At 43.1% G+C, this 19,179-nt stretch overlaps 1 protein-coding gene across 4 annotated transcripts in view; it reads left to right on the forward strand.

The window, feature by feature from the left end:
- The window catches only part of CRB3 (crumbs cell polarity complex component 3), a 57,391-nt gene that overhangs the window by 32,051 nt on the left and 6,161 nt on the right, over positions 1-19,179 (forward strand). For all 4 annotated transcript variants that reach the window (XM_077470468.1, XM_077470469.1, XM_077470471.1 and 1 more), the window contains exon 3: positions 18,380-18,447. In XM_077470468.1, the coding sequence (XP_077326594.1) occupies positions 18,380-18,447 (68 nt within the window). The remainder of the gene's footprint in view (positions 1-18,379; positions 18,448-19,179) is intronic.

A 19,179-nucleotide genomic window follows, 5' to 3' on the forward strand; every position in this document is an offset into this window, starting at 1 on the left:
ATGCGCATGTGCGCAGGAGATTTCTTTCCGGCAGGGTCCGGCGTCTGCTGGGCTTCCAGCCAAGAAACCCCTGTGTGCATGCGCCGCTACAATCAGCGGCGCATTGCGAGGGGAATATCTCCTAAACCATGTAGGTTTAGGAGATATTTTTTTTACCTACAGGTAAGCCTTATTATAGGCTTACCTGTAAGTAAAAGTGAAAGACTATACAACCGCTTTAATTAGAGTTGTGGCGCCTTCACCCCATGTGATGGTCGGGCTTGGGGGGGGGGGGAGGGGGCGACATCAGACTGCCTGGGCAGGCAAGTGTGCTTCTTAAAATTCAGCAGCTACAGTGTTTTTGTAGCTGTTGACTTTAAAAAATAAATAAAAATTTGCGGATGGAACACCGCTTTAAGTGCTAATATGAAATATGTAAATGATTAATTAAATGAAAAACAGCTGCAACTATTCAAATGTGTTCTGACACCACATAAAATATGTATACAATAACAAAAATAATAGTGTGCTAGATTTCAAAATGACTAACAATTACCTCCAGTGAATAAGTGACGCACTATATTATACATGCACAATAATAAACAAACAAGCTGAAAAAACTTCAATCCAAAATGATACGCGCTCCGTGACAATCTCTACGAAAGGTGTCCAAACAGATGATCACCACCAATTCAGTGTGCAATACCAGATTACCAAGACCCCCTTGGGTATAAAGACACTTTTCAATAATAAGGCTCAGTTTGTGATCAACCCGAGGAGGATGTCGTCTATGTATCTAGCCCACAAACTGAGCTCAGGTCTGTGTTCAGCATAGACGACATCCTCCTCCCATTTGGCCTATTTTGCTTTAAAGTTCCTTCTTTAAAACTTAATTTTTTTTCCCTGAAACTTCCCTCTTAAAATGAATGTGTGTGTTATACGCCGATAAATACAGTATATATAGCACCAACAGTTTGCACATCGCTTTACAGCATGAGAGCAGACAGTACAATTACAATACAATTCAATAAAGGAACAATCGGAGGTAAAGCGCCTTTTTGACTTTAGTATAACTTTAAGAAAAAAACTGGGTGAAAATAGTTATGCCTAATAGTTTCCAAAGCAATTCTTTATTTTTTAGGCTTCTTTCACACCTCTGCAGGTACAATGGCGCGTGCGCACACTTCTCTGGAAAATCAGTGGGCTGCACTACGTGCGAAAAAAGTGCATGATTGTATAGTACCAGATGCTTGGGGGTGGTTTTAAGAAGTAATGGCACCGCTGCACTTCTGCAAAAGGGCGGCGCATTTTTTGTGCATTGCGGGAAAGTGATCGATTTAGCGTTTTTCCGCTAGGCTCAAGTGTCAACCTAGTCTTAAATAAGTGAAAATACAAAAGTCCTTTTTACAATGCAGTACCTAAATTCCCTAAAACGAAAGCGTTTTCCACGATTTAAAGAAGCAGATTTTAGAAACCATTGGTCCTATCCTGGAAGGTTGCCGTTGTCCAACACAGACCATGGATATTTGGAGATTTTTAGAAGGCCCACATTTTGGGGATGTGAGTGTAAGCGTCATCCTGCGGGTCCAGTGGAAGGAACCTTTCCTAAAGCTCTCGTAGATGTCTGTTTTTACTCTACTTGACTAGGAAAACCTGTTATTCCTGAGCGGAGTCGGCAATAAACCAATTCAGTAAAAACCCAACTCCTGCCAATTTTTTGGTTTTACGAGTAGGCTGGAGGAGAAGAGATGGATAAAAAAATAAATAAAAATTAAAACAAGTATTTATATTAAAAAGGGCAATTGTTTATGATACACAGAGGAACATTTATGAATTCTGTCCCAGAACCAAGCAATGCTAAACAGGATCAGTGAGAAACGATTATTATCAGTTCAGCTGGTGTGCAGTAACGCTGCAAAAATAAAACCTACCCCTGACTACTACTTAAAGCGGAGTTCCATCCAAAAGTGGAACTTCTGCTTTTTCGTCTCCTCCGGTGACACATTTGGCACCTTTTTAGGGGGAAGGGGGGACAGGGACCTGTTTTTGACAGGTCCCCTTCCCTACTTGCGGAGACGTCGCAGCCTCTGAGAAGTTCAGCCCCACTTCTCCTTCCTCTGACGCCTTGCCAATTAGAAAGCGCAGCGTGCATTTGCGCATGCACAGTAGTAAGCCGGCTGTGCAGCCAAAAGGCTTCACTGCCAGGTTCACTTGACAGGAATGGCGGCAGCTACACCCGACAGCTGATCCAAAAATAGGCTGGAGGGCCAACATCGCGGGCTCTCTGGACAGGTAAGTGTCCTTAAATTAAAAGTCAGCAACTATGGTATTTGTAGCTGCTGAATTTTCATTGTTCGGAGGAGGGGAGGGTGGGCATACCTCTGCTTTAAGGCAGAACTTCACCCAAAAGGGAAAGTTCCACTTTTCCCCTCCCCCTCTTCTCTACAGCTTTTGGACACATTTTACTAATTTTTTGGGGGGGAGTTGGTACCTGATTTTACAAATACCTTCTCCAGTGGAAAATAATCCCCCCCCCCCCATTTGCCACCATTCACAAAGTGCAGAGTGGCTCACGAATGTGTAATGGTAAACCAGCTGTGAGGCCGGAAGGCGTCACAGCTGGCTTCCCTTAGGTCCATTTTGCACCTGATGTAGTTGGCTGCATTTTTGCACTGCACTCCAATTGCATAGGTCATCCAAAAATCAAGGTAATCCTATGGGCATAGTTCACATTATTGCAGTGCAAGGCAGTCAAAAAATTGCAGTCTACTTCCTTTGCACCCACTTTTAAGTTTTTGTTGAAAAAAAAATGACAAATGGAGCGTGCTGCATTTTTTTTTTTCACAAGGAAAAACACGCAAGAATGTACGCAAACATATGCAAATGCACTGCAACGCATCACAGTGCACATAGAAGCCCAGGGAAAGAAAGGAAGGGACCTCACAGGACAAATGCAGATTGAAAAATGCATATCAAATGCATGTGCAACGAAAAGCGCGCAGTAGATGTGCGACTTCTAGTGCGAATGGGCCCTTGGTAATCGTGCTGTGGCCGAAGATCGTCAAAAAAAAAAAAAAAAAAAAAAAAAAACAGTGCTGGGGACAGCGCTGGATCCTAGGACTGGTGTCTTTTTTAATTAAAGTCTGCAGCTGAAGGATTTATAGCTGCAAACTTTTATTGGAGGGAGGAGAGAGACTAAAGATCCTCTTTCATTGTACATCTGCAGTGAAATTCCCTCTTCAGTGGTAATTCTGTCTGCTGGATTCCTGGCACAAAGGTCACATAATACACAGAGAAACTGTCACCTAGACTTTGCGAAATGAGACGCAACCTTCTTTTTTGTCAGCATTTTAGCAAACAAAGTGCCATTCGGTTAAGCTTTACATGTAGTTTAACCCTTTCACTGCCAGAGTCGGTTTTGCCATTTTTTTTTTTTTTTTTGCACATATTTAAGCCCTTGTACACACGGTCCGAGATTCCAACAGAATGTGTCCGATCGGAACGTTTTGTCGGATATTCCGACTGTGTGTGGTCTACATCGGACTGTTTCCATCGGAGTATCCGATGGACCAAGTTTTCCAACTTGTTGGTAAAATTTTCCGACAAAATGCTGCGATCGGACATACTCCGATCATGTGTAGAGAATTCCAATTGGACAAAGTGCCACGCATGCTCAGATCAAATTCCTACACCAAAGCTATTGGCTACTAGCGTGAACATAGTTCCGTCATAACGAAATAACGTCATCACGTCGGATTTTCCGACAACTTTGTCCGACCGTGTGTATGCAACAGTTTTGGACAAAATCCGTCAGACAAAATCCAAAGAATTTGGTTGTCGAAATCTCCGACCGTGTGTACAAGGGCTAAGGCTTCTGCCAGGTGCATTTTGCGTTTTTTAATACACATCTTTAAACCATTGAAGTCTATGGAACCAAAAACCCTGTTCCTTTCCATAAAATGCACAGATGTGAACTACATCCATAGGAAACCATGTTAAATGGATTGTAGTGTGTTTTCTGCAAAACTGAAGATGCATAGGTGTGAACCAGGCCTAAAAAGTTTACTTTAGGACTGAAGATTATTTAAAACCCCCCAAAGCATTATATCTTTTCTGAAAGCAGACACCCTGGAGAATAAACCTAGGAGTAGTTCAAATTTTTGTCATGAAAAATTGTCAATTGTCAAAGTCATGCGATGTTAGCGCAACAGTGTATGAAATGCAGAATTTGCAGAAAAAAAATACACTAAAGATAATTTCAGGACACAACATACTACTTAGTTTTTTGTTAAAATTTTAAGTAAAAGTAGTGGAAAAACTTTTTTAATTTTGGATAGAGTAAGGGAGGGTTATAACCCCTGTCCTTTTATTTTTTATTTTTTTGCCATCTGTGTCTCATTGGGGAGATTTCCCTTCACTTCCTGTCCTTATAGCCAAGACAGGAAGTAAGAGGAAATTCCTTGCAGTCCCCCAGGTCACCAGAATTACTGTATCCATTGGAAGGTTTCCCCTCGGTCAGTTTTCTGGGGACAACTCAAAATTTGGGATTTTATATTGCGATCGCTTTTAATAATATTGGTAAACAGGACAAATAGAGGGCGAATCTCCCTAACTGGGCAACAGACAGCAATAACAACCCGACGGGTGTTCTAATCCCTCTCCAATATGTCCAAAACTAAAATGAAAAAAATAAAAATAAAGAAAAATTGATTGCCTTTAGTTATACTTAAAAAGATGAGGTTGTGCAGAGTAGATAGATACCCAACATGGCGAGCCTTCAAATTGTGTGCGCCTGTGAAACTGTGACAAACTTCCGTACCCTATATAATCCATAGGTAATGCTTTTCATGCCCCTACAGGTCATCCGTTTAGAAATAACCATGAAACATGGCCTAGAATTATTGCTCTTACTCCTGTGTGTGCAGCAATATGTAACACGTAGCACATGATGTTGTAATGTGTAGGCACACCCAACGTGTTCATTTATGTTTGTAGATTGCTATATGTATGTGGGGGGGGGGGGGGGGCTCCAAAAATTTGTATGATGATAATTTTAAGTGTCTGGAAATAACAAATTCTTTAATTTTTATTTATTTTTTCCTCTCAGCGGTGGGCCCAGGACACGCATGGTGGTGTTGCTGGATGGAAGAGAGGGAGACCAGCGAACATCCATTTGCTGATCTCCTCTAACTTTAAGGAACATGGAAGAGATGTGTGTTGTATAATGTCACTTCTGCTTTCTGTTGTCACTGCTCTCCATTAGCTTTAGTGGAGCTTCAAGGGGAATCTGCCCCCCCCCCCACCCCCAAAAATTAAATCAGCAGCTACAGATATTGTAGCTGTGCCTTGAAAAAGTATTCATACCCCTTGCAATTTTCCACATTTTGTCATGTTACAGCCAAAAAACTTAGTATTTTATTGGGATTTTATGTGATAGACCAACACAAAGTGGAACATAATTGTGAAGTGAAAGGAAAATGATAAATCGTGTTCAAATTTTTTTTTTTTTTATCACTAAATATGTGAAAAGTGTGGGGGGTACATTTTGTATTCAGCCCCCCTGAGTCATTTTTTACAGGAGTCTTTTTGGGGATGTCTCTACCAGCTTTGCACAGCTAGAGAGACATTTTTGCCCATTCTTCTTTGCAAAATAGCTCAAGCTCTGTCAGATTGGATGGAGAGCGTCTGTGAACAGAAATTTTCAAGTCATCCACAGATTCTTAATTGGATTTAGGTCTGGACTTTGACTGGGGCATTCGAACACATGAATATGAACATATCTAAACCAGGGGTCTCCAAAGTACAACCCGCAGGCCACATCCGGCCTGCCAGGCCATTTCTCCAGGCCCACAGCTGGAGTCCTTAGTCCTCCTGTCAGTTGTGGAACATGCGCTGCATATTCACCCCCTGGCAATATGCAGAGCAGATCCCGCAATCCCTCCCAGCATCTCCCTGTGATGGCTGCTGGGACCGCGGGCATCCTAGCAGCCAATGAGGTGCTTTAGTGCAGATCTGTTGCTGGCTCCCACCTCCTGCCTGGCTGTTAACCAGTAATCGGTGTGTAATACCAGCGGGACGGGAGTTGGGAGGTGCAGCAGGTCCGCACAGCCAGTGTAATGTCTGAGATGTGCTGGTAAAGTTCACATGCAAGGAGGGGGGGCTGATGTGAGATGGTTACACATGTGTGGGGGGTGGGTTGAATGGCTCTGGATGGGGCCATAAAAATGTGGGGGGGGAGCTAATGGTTCTAATGGGGACACAAACATCTGGGGGAGGGGGCTGATTGGGACACAAACGTGTGTGTGGCTGATAGCTCTGATGGGGACACAAACGTGGGGGGGGGGGGGTAATAGGGACACAAACATGTTGGGGCGGGGGTTCCCAAGGGGAAAAAAAATGCAGGGGAGGGTGTGATGGCTCTGATGGGGACACAAATGTGCAGGGAGACTGATGAATGATGAGGACACAAAAATGTTAGGGGGGCTCTAAAGGGGACACCAATTTGTGGGGATACCCTGATGAGTGACGGGGACATGGATGTATGGGGGGAAATGATGGGGACACGGATGTATGGGGGGAAATGATGGGGACACGGATGTATGGGGGGAAATGATGGGGACACGGATGTATGGGGGGAAATGATGGGGACACGGATGTATGGGGGGAAATGATGGGGACACGGATGTATGGGGGGAAATGATGGGGACACGGATGTATGGGGGGAAATGATGGGGACACGGATGTATGGGGGGAAATGATGGGGACACGGATGTATGGGGGGAAATGATGGGGACACGGATGTATGGGGGGAAATGATGGGGACACGGATGTATGGGGGGAAATGATGGGGACACGGATGTATGGGGGGAAATGATGGGGACACGGATGTATGGGGGGAAATGATGGGGGCACGGATGTATGGGGGGAAATGATGGGGGCACGGATGTATGGGGGGAAATGATGGGGGCACGGATGTATGGGGGGAAATGATGGGGGCACGGATGTATGGGGGGAAATGATGGGGGCACGGATGTATGGGGGGAAATGATGGGGACACGGATGTATGGGGGGAAATGATGGGGAAATGATGGGGACACGGCTGTATGGGGGAAATGATGGGGACACGGATGTATGGGGGAAATGATGGGGACACGGATATGTAAATCCTCATGCACAAAGGGGATTTAAGCCCCGCTGCATGATGCTCCAGTGTTTAGGTGCCAGCAAAGGATAGAGGAGAACCATCCAGTCCTGCTGTCAGCAGTAAGTCCAATTGTATTCTACTCTTTTACTGTGGATTTATTTATAAATGATTTTTCCAGGCTGCGAATAAGTGTAAAATATAGAATGTGGCCCTCGAAGTAAAACTTTTGGAGATCCCTCATCTAAACCATTCCATTGTAGCTCTGGCTGTATGTTTAGGATCGTTGTCCTGTTGGACGGTGAACCTCCGCCCTAGTGTCAAGTCTTTTGCAGACTCTAATGCCGCGTACACACGACCGGACTTTTTGACAGCAAAGGTCCGACTGAACGAGTCCGCCGGACAATGATGCTAGGGCAGCTATTGGCTACTGGCTATGAACTTCCTTATTCTAGTCCGGTGGTACGTCATCTCGTACCAATCCGTCAGACTTTGGTGTGATTGTGTGTGGCCAAGTCCGTTCATTCGGAAAGTCCGTCAGAACTCTGCCGAAAGTCCGTCGGAAAGACCATTGGACCTAGTCCCTCAAAGTCCGGTTGTGTGTACGCGGCATTACAGGTTTTCTTCTAAGCTTGCCCTGTATTTGGTTCCATCCATCTTCCCATCAACTCTGACCAGCTTCCCTGTCCCTGCTGAAGAAAAGCATCCCTAAAACATGATGCTGCCACCACCATGTTTCACGGTGGGGATGGTGTGTTCAGGGAGATGTTAGTTTTCCGCCACACATAACATTTTTCTTTTAGGCCAGAAAGTTACATTTTGGTCTCATCTGATCAGAGCACCTTCTTCCACATGTTTGTCCCTCACATGGCTTCTCTTTCAGCAATGACTTTCTTATTGCCACTCTTCCATAAAGGGCAGATTTGTGGAGTGCACGACTAATGGTTGTCCTGTGGACAGATTCTCCCACCTGAGCTGTGGATCTCTGCAGCTCCTCCAGAGTTACCATGGGCCTATTGGCTGCTTCTCTGATTAATGCTTTTCTTGGCCGGTCTGTCAGTTTAGGTGGACGGCCATGTCTTGGTAGGTTTGCAGTTGTGCCATACTCTTTCCATTTTCGGATGATGGATTGAACAGTGCTCCGTGAGATGTTCAAAGCTTGAGATATTTTTTTACAACCTAACCCTGCTTTAAACTTCTCCACAACTTTATCCCTGACCTGTCTGGTGTGTTCCTTGGCCTTCATGATGCTGTTTGTTCGCTAAGATTCTCTAACAAAACCCTGAGGGCTTCCCAGAACAGCTGTATTTATACTAAGATTAAATTATTATTTATTATACAGGATTTATATACACACAGATGGGCTCTATTTACTAATTAGGTGATTTCTGAAGGCAATTGGTTCCACTAGATTTTAGTTAGGGATATCAGAGTAAAGGGGGCTTGAACACAAATGTATGCCACACTTTTCAGATATTTATTTGTAACAATTATGTGCCACTTTGTGTTGGTCTATCACATACAACCAAAAATGTAATTGTATTTTATTGAGATTGTAACATGACAAAATGTGGAAAATTTACAGAGGTATGAATACTTTTTCAAGGCACTGTAAGGACATTTACATGATTCTCCAATCAGCTTCGGGTCCAGGCACTGGCATTGTAAATAAGGTAAACAGTGTACAGTATATCACAAAATTGAGAGGACAGCACTGTAAGGTGGATTTTCCAACACGTTTCACCCATGTGACGGGCTTCTTCAGGGGAAGGTGTTCAGTTTGAAAGTACAAGCCTTCTAACATAAGTAACAGAAAAAACAAAATCATATATATTATATAATCTCTCTCGCTCTCTCGCTCTATCTATATCTATATATATCTCAGCTGATTTATAGCTAGATATCATATATATTGAAAAATGTTACATCAACTTAATTACATAGAAACTTATATGCACATACATCTCTGCTCTTAGGGCGATGCTTCTTATCTATGTTGCCTAAAATGGGTCCATAAGTTGCCACACCCTCTAGACGACCAGCAATGCCAAGGAAACCATATATAAAATTTAGAATTACCACCATTTTATTCCCCAGGATGTCTGCTTTCAGTAATTGTATAATGATTGGGTCTTTTAGCTCCTTTTCAGGCCTAAAATAAGGCCTAAAAAAAAAAAAAAAAAGGTGTAATTTAAAGTAGAAATTCAAAAACCTCTCTGGCCGTGAAAGGGGATGAGGTGTCAAAAATCTGCTTTTCAAAATCGTAAAAAAAAAAAAAAAAAAAAATCAATAGCCTAACCGGAGTGAACAATGATAGGCAACCTTCACGCTGAACATCTAATGTTTAACACTGCAGTGTATGGTTTATTCTTACCATGTCCTCAGTGTAATATTAATGAGGTTGTTTTGTGGCATTGCGTTCAACATGACTTATCTGGACTTTGGAACAAGGAATCTGAATATTTGAGCAAAATGTTTTATTTTGTTAAAAAAGTGAAGCTGCTCTATTTTACATAGTCAGTAATGAAGCTATAGAATTAAAGTGGTTGTAAACCCTTACAACACACTTTGACCTACAGGTAAGCCTAAATTAAGGCTTACCTGTAGGTCCAAGAAATATCTCCTAAACCTACACGGTTTAGGAGATATTTACCTGAAGACAGCCACCGCTGTCAGCGGCGCGCAGGCGCACTGAGCGCGGCACCGTCAACGGCGAATATGCCACGCGTGGCGGCTCCCGTGCGCATGCGCGGGAGAGACGTCATCGCGGCTTCGCCAAATGACAGATGTGGAGTGGCGAGACCCACCGAGAAGATGGACGCGCCGGACTACAGGGGACAGCGGTGACTTCGCTGGCTCCTGTGTCAGGTAAGTGACACATAATGGACTAGTATGCGATGCATAGTAGTCCATTATGCTTTACCTTTGCAGGGAATGAAAGAGGAAGTAAACTCATCAGGGTTTACTTCCTCTTTAAAGTCATTGTAAAGGCTTGTGTTTGTTATTTAAAAAAAAAAAAATGTTATACTTTCTTCCTCTGTGGAGTTGGCTTAGGACAGAGCAGCCCCAATCCTCCTCTTCTCGGGTCCCTCTTTGCTGCTCCTGGCCCCTCTCCTTTTGAGTGCCCCTTGTAGTATACAACAAATCTGTGAAAAAAAATCCATGCTTTTTCAATAAACCCCAAAAAGGGGGGGAAAAAAAAAAAAAAACGTGGAAGCAGCACGCATTATACTCTGATACAAGATATAGATCTATACAGTGCCTTGAAAAAGTATTAACACCCCTTGAAATTTTCCACATTTTGTCATGTTACAACAAAAAACTTAATTGGATTTTATTGGGATTTTATGTGATTGACCAACACAAAGTGGCACATAATTGTGAAGTGGGAGGAAAAATTATAAATGGTCTTCAATTTTTTTTTTTTTTTTTACAAACATCTAAAAGTGTGGCGTGCGTTTGTATTTAGCCCTGGTTCACACTGACAACGGGAATTAAATCAATTTCATTCCTGCATGTCAGTCCCGACTTCAGGGGGCGATTTCAAAGACATCTGTGCGGATTGCTGCACGGATGTCATTGGAAATCTCACCCTAAAATTGCCAAAAGTTGTACAGAAACTACTTTTGGGAATCAGTGTGGCGCCGCATCGATTCGGATGGTGCCATTGCCACCGATTTGGCATGAGATTTGACATGTCAAATCGCTCCAATGTGAATCAGGGCCTGTGTGGCCGCTGCCCTATTATTCTTTGTTTACATCTCCTTGCCACAAATCCACTAGGCAGGAGAATTGGTACGTAATGGCTTCGCCCTTTTGCCTGTGCTGCTGCCCTCTCATTCTTTGTTTACCTCTCCCCCTGGACCTGAATTTACTAGGCAACGGCACATCGTGACTTTGGTCTTTTGCCTGTGCTGCCCTCTCATTCTTTGTTTACATATCTCTCTGGCCATGGCATAGGTACCTAATGGCTTTTGCCTATGCTGATGCCCTCTCGTTCTTTGTTTACGTCTCCCTATGGCTCTGAATGCACTAGTCAGCCACACCAGCGACATGTTTGCGATATGCACATATCACACCAACATCTACGTGTACTGCGTAAAATATGTTCAAAATGTGACTGTGGACGCAGTTGTGTGAATGGGCCAACAGCTTCAAATTCTGCCACGTTCATATCCATCAAAAAGGATCTGAATGCAGCATATTTTATGAGCCCTTATTGCTGGAGTGACCACGATTTTACCAGCCAGAAAGTGAAGAGACAGGTAGCAAGTTCCAGTACACTACCCATACAGCAGGTGCTATTTCCCATATAGGTCTGTAGGAGTTTAGTACGTAGGCATGGTCAGCCTGGCACTAGATTTTTACAGGTCGGGCCTGGAGGTAGAGTGGGAAGCAACACCCCTCGGATGGGGTAAACGACAGAGCTGCTAACCTGGCCAGTGCAGGGCATGGGCGACTCTTCTCCTGGAGCTTCCTGTGCTTGGTCATGTTGCATCAGATCACTTACCTGACCAGCTCTGCCTTGGAGAATTGGAGGACCCAGCAGCTCGCAGTGAATGTTGTGAACATGGTTACTACACAACGACCACTGATGTAATACAAACATTGTATTCTCCCCCCAGCATCCCTCCAGATGAGTAAGACTCTTGGCAAGCATGTCACCAAAGATGAAAGGCTCGATATTGTAAACTTCAAACCCGCCACAAATCTTGGCAATACAATCTGAGCATATGATGGAAAAACAAATGCATTAGCTTAGGTCACCTGCAGGAAAAGTGCGTTGTCAGAATGGTTAGTAGATCCAGATATGTAGGCAGCTGAGGTTCTATGCAGGTCTTGCCTTATCCTGCTACATTTTAGCCTGGCACTCTTGTGAAGCAATAATCTCATGCACAGAAAACTTGCCAGCGTTCAATAAGTTGCATATTCACTTACCTAAAAAAACTATCCCCATTGTACTGACCTCTACGTCAGGCAGATCATCTTGTTTCTGGCCCACTTGCATGTAAGGGCTGCAGGTCTCGAATCCAGTGTTGCCGTTGTATCTCCTGACTCTGTCGCCTTAAGGTCATTCACAAAATGCACAGCCCCTGGCTACATGTTGGTTTTATCCATTTGTATTTAAACACTCTAAAACAAGTTTATGAAAGTGCTACTAGAACTGGGCTAATACCATAATTCCGAATAGTAGTTTAGTACTTTTATTTTTTAATTTTTTATTATATTTTTTTTTAAGGAGAAATATAACCAAAGTTTTTTTTTTTTGGCCATACTTCTATAGATCACAGGAATGCAGTTCTTTCTGCACTTTTGTGACCCGTTTTTCAGCTGACACTTGACCAAAGCCGGTCACTCAACCAGTCCAGGCTCAGGAAAGATCCTGACCATATGGTAGGTATCTGCCCAGAAGCCTGGACCGGCACCTGGCTCAGCCTCTCAGTGACCCCCTGAGAGCCTGAGCCAGTCACTCTGGCCCCCTCAACAGCCCAGCGCTCCAGTGAGGGCTGGAGTGACCGAGCAAAGAGATGTTGACTGACATTCACGGCTCTCTGCACAGAACGGAGGGGGAGAACTGAGCGACTTGCGGTGTTTGATCACTCAATTCTCACTGCAGAGGCAGCGCGGGACTGTTGCTGCATCCACCTAGGCGAGTTTTTTTTTTTTTTTTTTTTTTTATTCCCAAACTTTTCTTTTAAAGTAGGTAAATTTAATTTCAATTAAAGATCCCCACCGGGGTTGCCAACCTCTCACAGCATTTTTTTTTAATGACAAAACATGGAAAATTTACTGGCGGAGCACCTTTTTTTTACTGGCAACCTGAGAAATTAAAGAACTCATATTGAAAACTAACACAGTGAATATTTAAACTGTATAAACATGACATGGAAACACTGACAATACCCATAACAAAGTAATTTGCTTGAGTTATACTTAAAAAGTCAACACAGCATGAAATCTTCAGCCCCTGCTATTTACTGGAAGTTGTAAAAAAAAAAATCAGATTTTTACAAACTGACAGTAAATTTACTGGCGGTTGGCAACCCTGATCCCAACTTCTTTTTTTGCAGCAAATGACCATAAAATGGCAGCAGATTTAACCTATCCCTAATCTATAAAATACATTTTTATTTGGAGTTATACTATTAATCAACAGGCCTCTAGACCAGTGATGGCGAACCTTGGCACCCCAGATGTTTTGGAACTACATTTCCCATGATGCTCATGCACTCTGCAGTGTAGCTGTGCATCATGGGAAATGTAGTTCCAAAACATCTGGGGTGCCAAGGTTTGCCATCACTGCTCTAGACCATGGTTTCTCATCCAGGGTTCCTCCAGAGGTTGCTAGAGGTTCCTTGAGCAATTTCTACCTCTCAGATAAGTTCCCATTGATCTTTTTAGTTATCTGTAATGCCGCGTACACACGATCGGAATTCTCGTCGGAAAAAGCTCTGATGGTTTTCCCGACGGAATTCCGATGGAATTCGGCTCAAGCTGTCTTGCCTACACACGGTCACATCAAATTCCGATCGTTTATAACGCGGTGACGTACAACGGGACTAGAAAAAGGAAGTTCAATAGCCAGTAGCCAATAGCTTCTGTCTCGTAGTTGAATCTGAGCATGCGTGATTTTTGGCATGTCGGAATTACCGATAGAAAGTTTTTCCGTTGGGAAAGTTGCGAACATGCTATCAATTTTTGGCGGAAATTCGGACAGCTAAATTCCGATGGAGCATAAACACGGTCACATTTTCCGATGAAAAGCTCTCATCAGTCTTTTTCTGGCCGGAATTCCGATCGTGTGTACGCGGCATAAGAGTTTAATTCTTCCCAATGACCACAAGCATAAGTTCCTCTGTATTGAAAAGGTTGAGAATGGCTGCTCTAGTAGCAAGCCTGTTACTGAGTCACAATTCTTGTCTCTCCAAATTTTAAGGTTCTCTTTTCTCAATGCTTGTCTGTTCAGTGGTGTTTAACACCAGTCATCGACTTCCATCAAAAAGACTAAACAAATCAGATTGTTCTCAGCCTAAGGTTCCTTGCACCTGGTATGGATGTATGAACAACAGATTCTGGCTGAAACATGGAATATGGTCAATATATTGTGTACAATTACGTGCAATTGCCAAATGTTGAAAAAAAAAAAAATCAACTATTTGGGGGGGGTTGGTTGTGGATTGATTCACACACAATACAGACCAGTAATGCAGATTTTTTTTTTCGTTTTTCACTGATATTTACAGGCCTGTGTATACCCGTAGCCTGAATGCCAGTGGAGGCTGGTGGTTTTATGTTTGGGGGGGGGCAGTGGCAAACAAACACCCCCCCCCCCCCTGCTGTTTGCCAATCCATCAATTCTATGCTTAGATTCATCTGTCCATTAACCATAGAGGGGGCGATCACTCCTGAATGCCTAAAAACACATTTTGGAGAAAATATGTTGAAGACATTCTTTCGCTTATCCAGGGCACTCTTTTCTAGTGGCTTAAAACAGTGGTCTTCAAATTACAGCCTGCAGCACTCTCCCTCCCAATGATATGGGGCACTGTTATTCCCACTGGCGCCAACAGTTGGGATGTAATTCTTCCCATTGGCACGGACGGTGGGACGTAATTCTTCCCATTGGCACGGACGGTGGGACGTAATTCTTCCCATTGGCACCAACAGTTGGGAATAATTCTTCCCATTGGCATGGACGATGGGACGTAATTCTTCCCCACCACCAAGCCTGTAGGCATTGTCTACTCCTACTGATGCAAGAACATTTCCTACTTTCTCTGACCACAATCTGGCCCCCTAAAGTCTGAAGGACTGTAAACTGGCCCTTTTTTGTATAGAAAGTTTGGGGACCACTGACTTGAAGAAATTACTAGGATATTCTACCACAGTATTTCTCAACCTTTTTTCCGTCAAGGCACCCTTTAAAAATGATGGACAATCCCGAGGCACCACATTCTAAAATGTAAAAACTATTCTAATAGTTTTGCATAATGCAGCAGCATCCACAAGTCCAAGTAGGACACCCAATGTTGGAGGTGATTTATTCTTCCAAAACAAATACACTTTTGCAAACTGGTACTGACTAGTATTCCAATGTTTCTCCATCACTCAGCTAATGTGACCCCATGGCTGATGGAGAGGGGCAGGGGAGGGTCAAACAAGGATGCTATGCAGGTGACTGTCATCCTCCTTATCAACTGATGACGCCATTAATCGTTAGGATGCCGGAAGCTAGAAGGTTCTAATGGTGCACAATGAAAACCTGTGGCTTAGTCTAACTAAAAGGCAGCTTTCTTCCACACGCCAGCTTTTATACATTTTTTTGGGCAATTTTTAGGCATTTTGCCAAGGCATCCCTGCAGAAACCTCAAGGCACCTCGGGGTGCCTGGGTGCCCTGGTTGAAAAAGGCTGGTCTCCCAAACTCCTTCAGCATAAGGTCTCTTGCACACAGGGGCATCTAGGAATGCCTGGAACGCAGGGCTTCTGCATTCCAAGGATTTGTCCCTGAACACGAATGTCACTCAGTACAGCATTCAGCCCCATCCAGCCACTTTGATAGGCTGCAGGCAGCAGGGCTGGACACTGCACTTGTCCCTCCTGGGAGGACTAAAACTCCGGAAGGGACCACAGCAGCTAGATGTCCCCGTGTACAAGGGGCCTTACAGAGCATGTCCAGTTGAATGCAAATAACGACTTATAGCTATCAATCATGTCATGTGTCACCTGTTTAGACTGGTGGAAGGATATTGGACCCCTAATACTAGCTAACGTTGCTGATCATGTGTTCACCTTTATGTGGACTTAATGGGTGCATCTAATGAGGTGGCAAGGAGTGTAACTAAAACCATAGACTAGTGTCACTTAAAGTACTGCCAGAAACTATACCTCCTGCAGAGCAGATTTTTTTTTCTTTTTCTCCATGCCCCATGACTTGCATGGTACATGACTTTACCTGTACCAAGATTGCTACATATGCCCTCCAGGTATGGCGTCTGAAAAGGTTAATGATATTTAAAAACATTGTGTACTGGAAGGAATTGCTGTTATTCCCCAAGGAAGTATAAAGACTTGGCAGTCCTTGTCAAGGTCATCCATGATTTGTAAAGAGATGGGGACTGGCATCTTAGAGTCGGGCGGCACGTGAAAGCCCCCGTTTCAATGGCATCATGTGTTTTCAGTAAGTCTTCATTTTGCGTTGCTCGTTCGGGATTTATCTGTAATTCAGTTGCCTCGGTTTTTATATATTCTTTATGGTTGCTTTAGTCTTATTTAGCAAGACAGCCCAGTTAAAGCTGAAGTTTAATCTTCCTATCCAGGTTCCTCTTTTCCTCTTCATCAATATGCCGATGGAATTATAAAATGGAAGCTTTCTGTTTTCATTATATAACTTATTTTAGACCCACTGACATAATCACCAGGTCTCCGTGCTTCTTTGTGAAGTGTAGGCCAATATTTCTCCAGTCCTCAAGTACACCCAACAGGTCATGTTTTCAGGCTCACCATTATTTTGCACAGGTGATTTGATCAGTTTCACTGCCTTAGTAATTACCACAGCCATTTCATCTGAGGGAAATCCTGAAAACATGACCTGTTTGGGGGGGGGGGGGGGGTATTTGAAGACTGGAGTTGATTGAGTGATGGCAAACCTTGGCACCCCAGATGTTTTGGAACTACAGTTCACATGATGCTCAACTATACTGCAGAATGCATGAGCATCATGGAAAATGTAGTTCCAAAACATCTGGGGTGCCAAGGTTCGCCATCACTGGTGTAGACAGATCAGAGCTCGTGGGAGCGGCCTGCAGGGTGCTTCATATAGATTCTTGTAAGCAGGAAGCTCTGGTAATGCCCTTATGTGATGCTGAGCCTCCCAGATTAAAAGAACTGAAATCCAACGAGTGAAAGGGTGGGCCATGGACAGTAAGGCTGAGGAGGAAAGATCTGCATGATGCTGAAAGCCCTTCAGCCAGAAAATGAGGTGGGCTCTATCTGACTTGCGGATTCTAATACACAATGTAAGAAACCCAAGGGGGGCATTCTTCCCAATGTCGTCCAATGAACCATGACTTGAAAATAATTTCAAGGGTTCCTTAGGAGTTAAAAGGTTAGGAATGGCTGGCGTAAACTTTAGCTATGCAGTTGGTTGATTACGTTCTGTCATACCTGTCAGTAATCAAGCAATTACTCAGCACAGCCAAAGTCAGCACCATCCAGTGGCCAGCAGGGAGGAACATGCTCATGTAAAGGGATGCCTAGGATGTGTTTTTTCACACTGGCTCATTACTTGTCATCACAGTTGTGTTCTCAGTGCATCTAAATGGGTAATAATTGAGTGCTACTGGAATAAAAAAAGTAAAGTACCTTTTTTGTCCTTTTTTTTTTTTTAAATGGAAAACTAGAAAAATTTCGAGGCAACTAGGACTTTCAACGGGACAGTATAGACTTGCACAGTTTTTAATGCAAAAATATAAACTCTTCTGTTAATGCAAAAATATACATTTATTAAACAAGAAAGGTTTAGACATAAAAAAAAAAAAAAAAAAAAAAAATGGGTGGCTACAAAGGGAGATAAGAGAACAGAATGAATTGTAGACACAGACATAAATGTAGATGGAGATCTCTGGAACAATTCTAAGGTGTTTAAGGGACTAGATCTGCACAGAATTGTAAAGAAGCAGGGTGAAACATTTGGAAATGTAAATATGAAGCATAAATGTAATCCGTTTATTTTTTTTACTTTAGTTATAATTTAAAGTTTCTAAACCCAAGAACAAGTCCTGGAGTTGGGCTTTAAGTGATTAGCTTGTACTACCCAATAGACACAATCAACAGCAACTTATTGTTATTGTTCTGACTGCACTTAAGGCTGATGATTCTACCACGATCGATCCTGCCGCTGACAGTCTGATGAAATTGTCCCTATGGAATCTCTCCTTGTGTAGCTGAATCAGCGAGAGGTCCTTCTCATCTCACCAGTCAAGAGAATCGGCAGCAATTGGGTCAGAGACAGGGCGCCATCTAGCTGTGTGTATCTGCAAAGACAGCGATTTCCATAGGGACACACAGCAGCCTTTTTAGCGATCCTGCCTTCGCCAGTTTGTCTCTAGCGACAGAATTGTTTGTGTTTCTTTAGAAGAAGTACTGGAGGGTGAGACCTTGTTGGCTGCTGTGGGGGTTTCCACACTTCTCACGTAGTCTGATTTATAGTTTAAGTTTGGGTTGTCGGCGTTCTATTAACATCTTTGATTTCTTTGCAGCAAACGATACCAATGGCACGGCTGGCACGGCTGCCCCGGCTACCACTTCATCACAGAGCCGGCTAACGGTAAGTGGGGAGTCCTATAATTTAGCGGGGGGGGGGGGATATATTTATAGTTTTAGCCTCAAATGGGAGCTGCACAATGAAGCGTAGAGTGAGCCAAGCTATGGAAATCCAAGTACTTACACAATTTTATACTCTTCCGCTCCAGAAGGTTCACCCCCTTCCTGACCAGGGCATTTTTTGCGATAAGGCACTGTTATTTTAACTGACAATTGTGCGGTCATGTGACGCTGTAACCAAATAAAAAATGTATGTCCCTATAATGTATTTTCCCAATAAATAGAACTTTCCTTTGGTGGTATTTGATCACATCCTGCAGTTTTTTATTTTTTGCGCTATAAACAAAAAAAGACCGACAATTCTAAAAAAATTAATTTTTTTTTTACTTTCTGCTATAAAACATATCCAATAAAATGTAAAAAATCAAATTTTTTTTATCAGTTTAGGCCAATATGTATTCTGCTACATGATTTTAGTAAAACAAAATCCCAATAAGCATATATTGATTGGTTTGTGCAAAAGTTATAGCGTCTACAAACTATGGGATAGTTTTATGGAATTTTGCTTTATTTTTTTTTTACTAGAAATGGCGATCAGCGTTTTTTATTTTTTATTTTTTTTGCGGCACTGTGACTTAGCGGTGGACAAATCTGACACTAAGTGACAATTTTTGGGGACAAATATGCACTGTCACTGCACTAATGACACTAGTAGGGAAGGGAGGGGTTCAATCAG

This window comes from Lithobates pipiens, unplaced genomic scaffold (genome assembly GCF_037356315.1).
Source record: "Lithobates pipiens isolate NorthernLeopardFrog02 unplaced genomic scaffold, aLitPip1_a1.2 Scaffold_8, whole genome shotgun sequence".
Classification (NCBI taxonomy): Eukaryota; Metazoa; Chordata; class Amphibia; order Anura; family Ranidae; genus Lithobates; species Lithobates pipiens.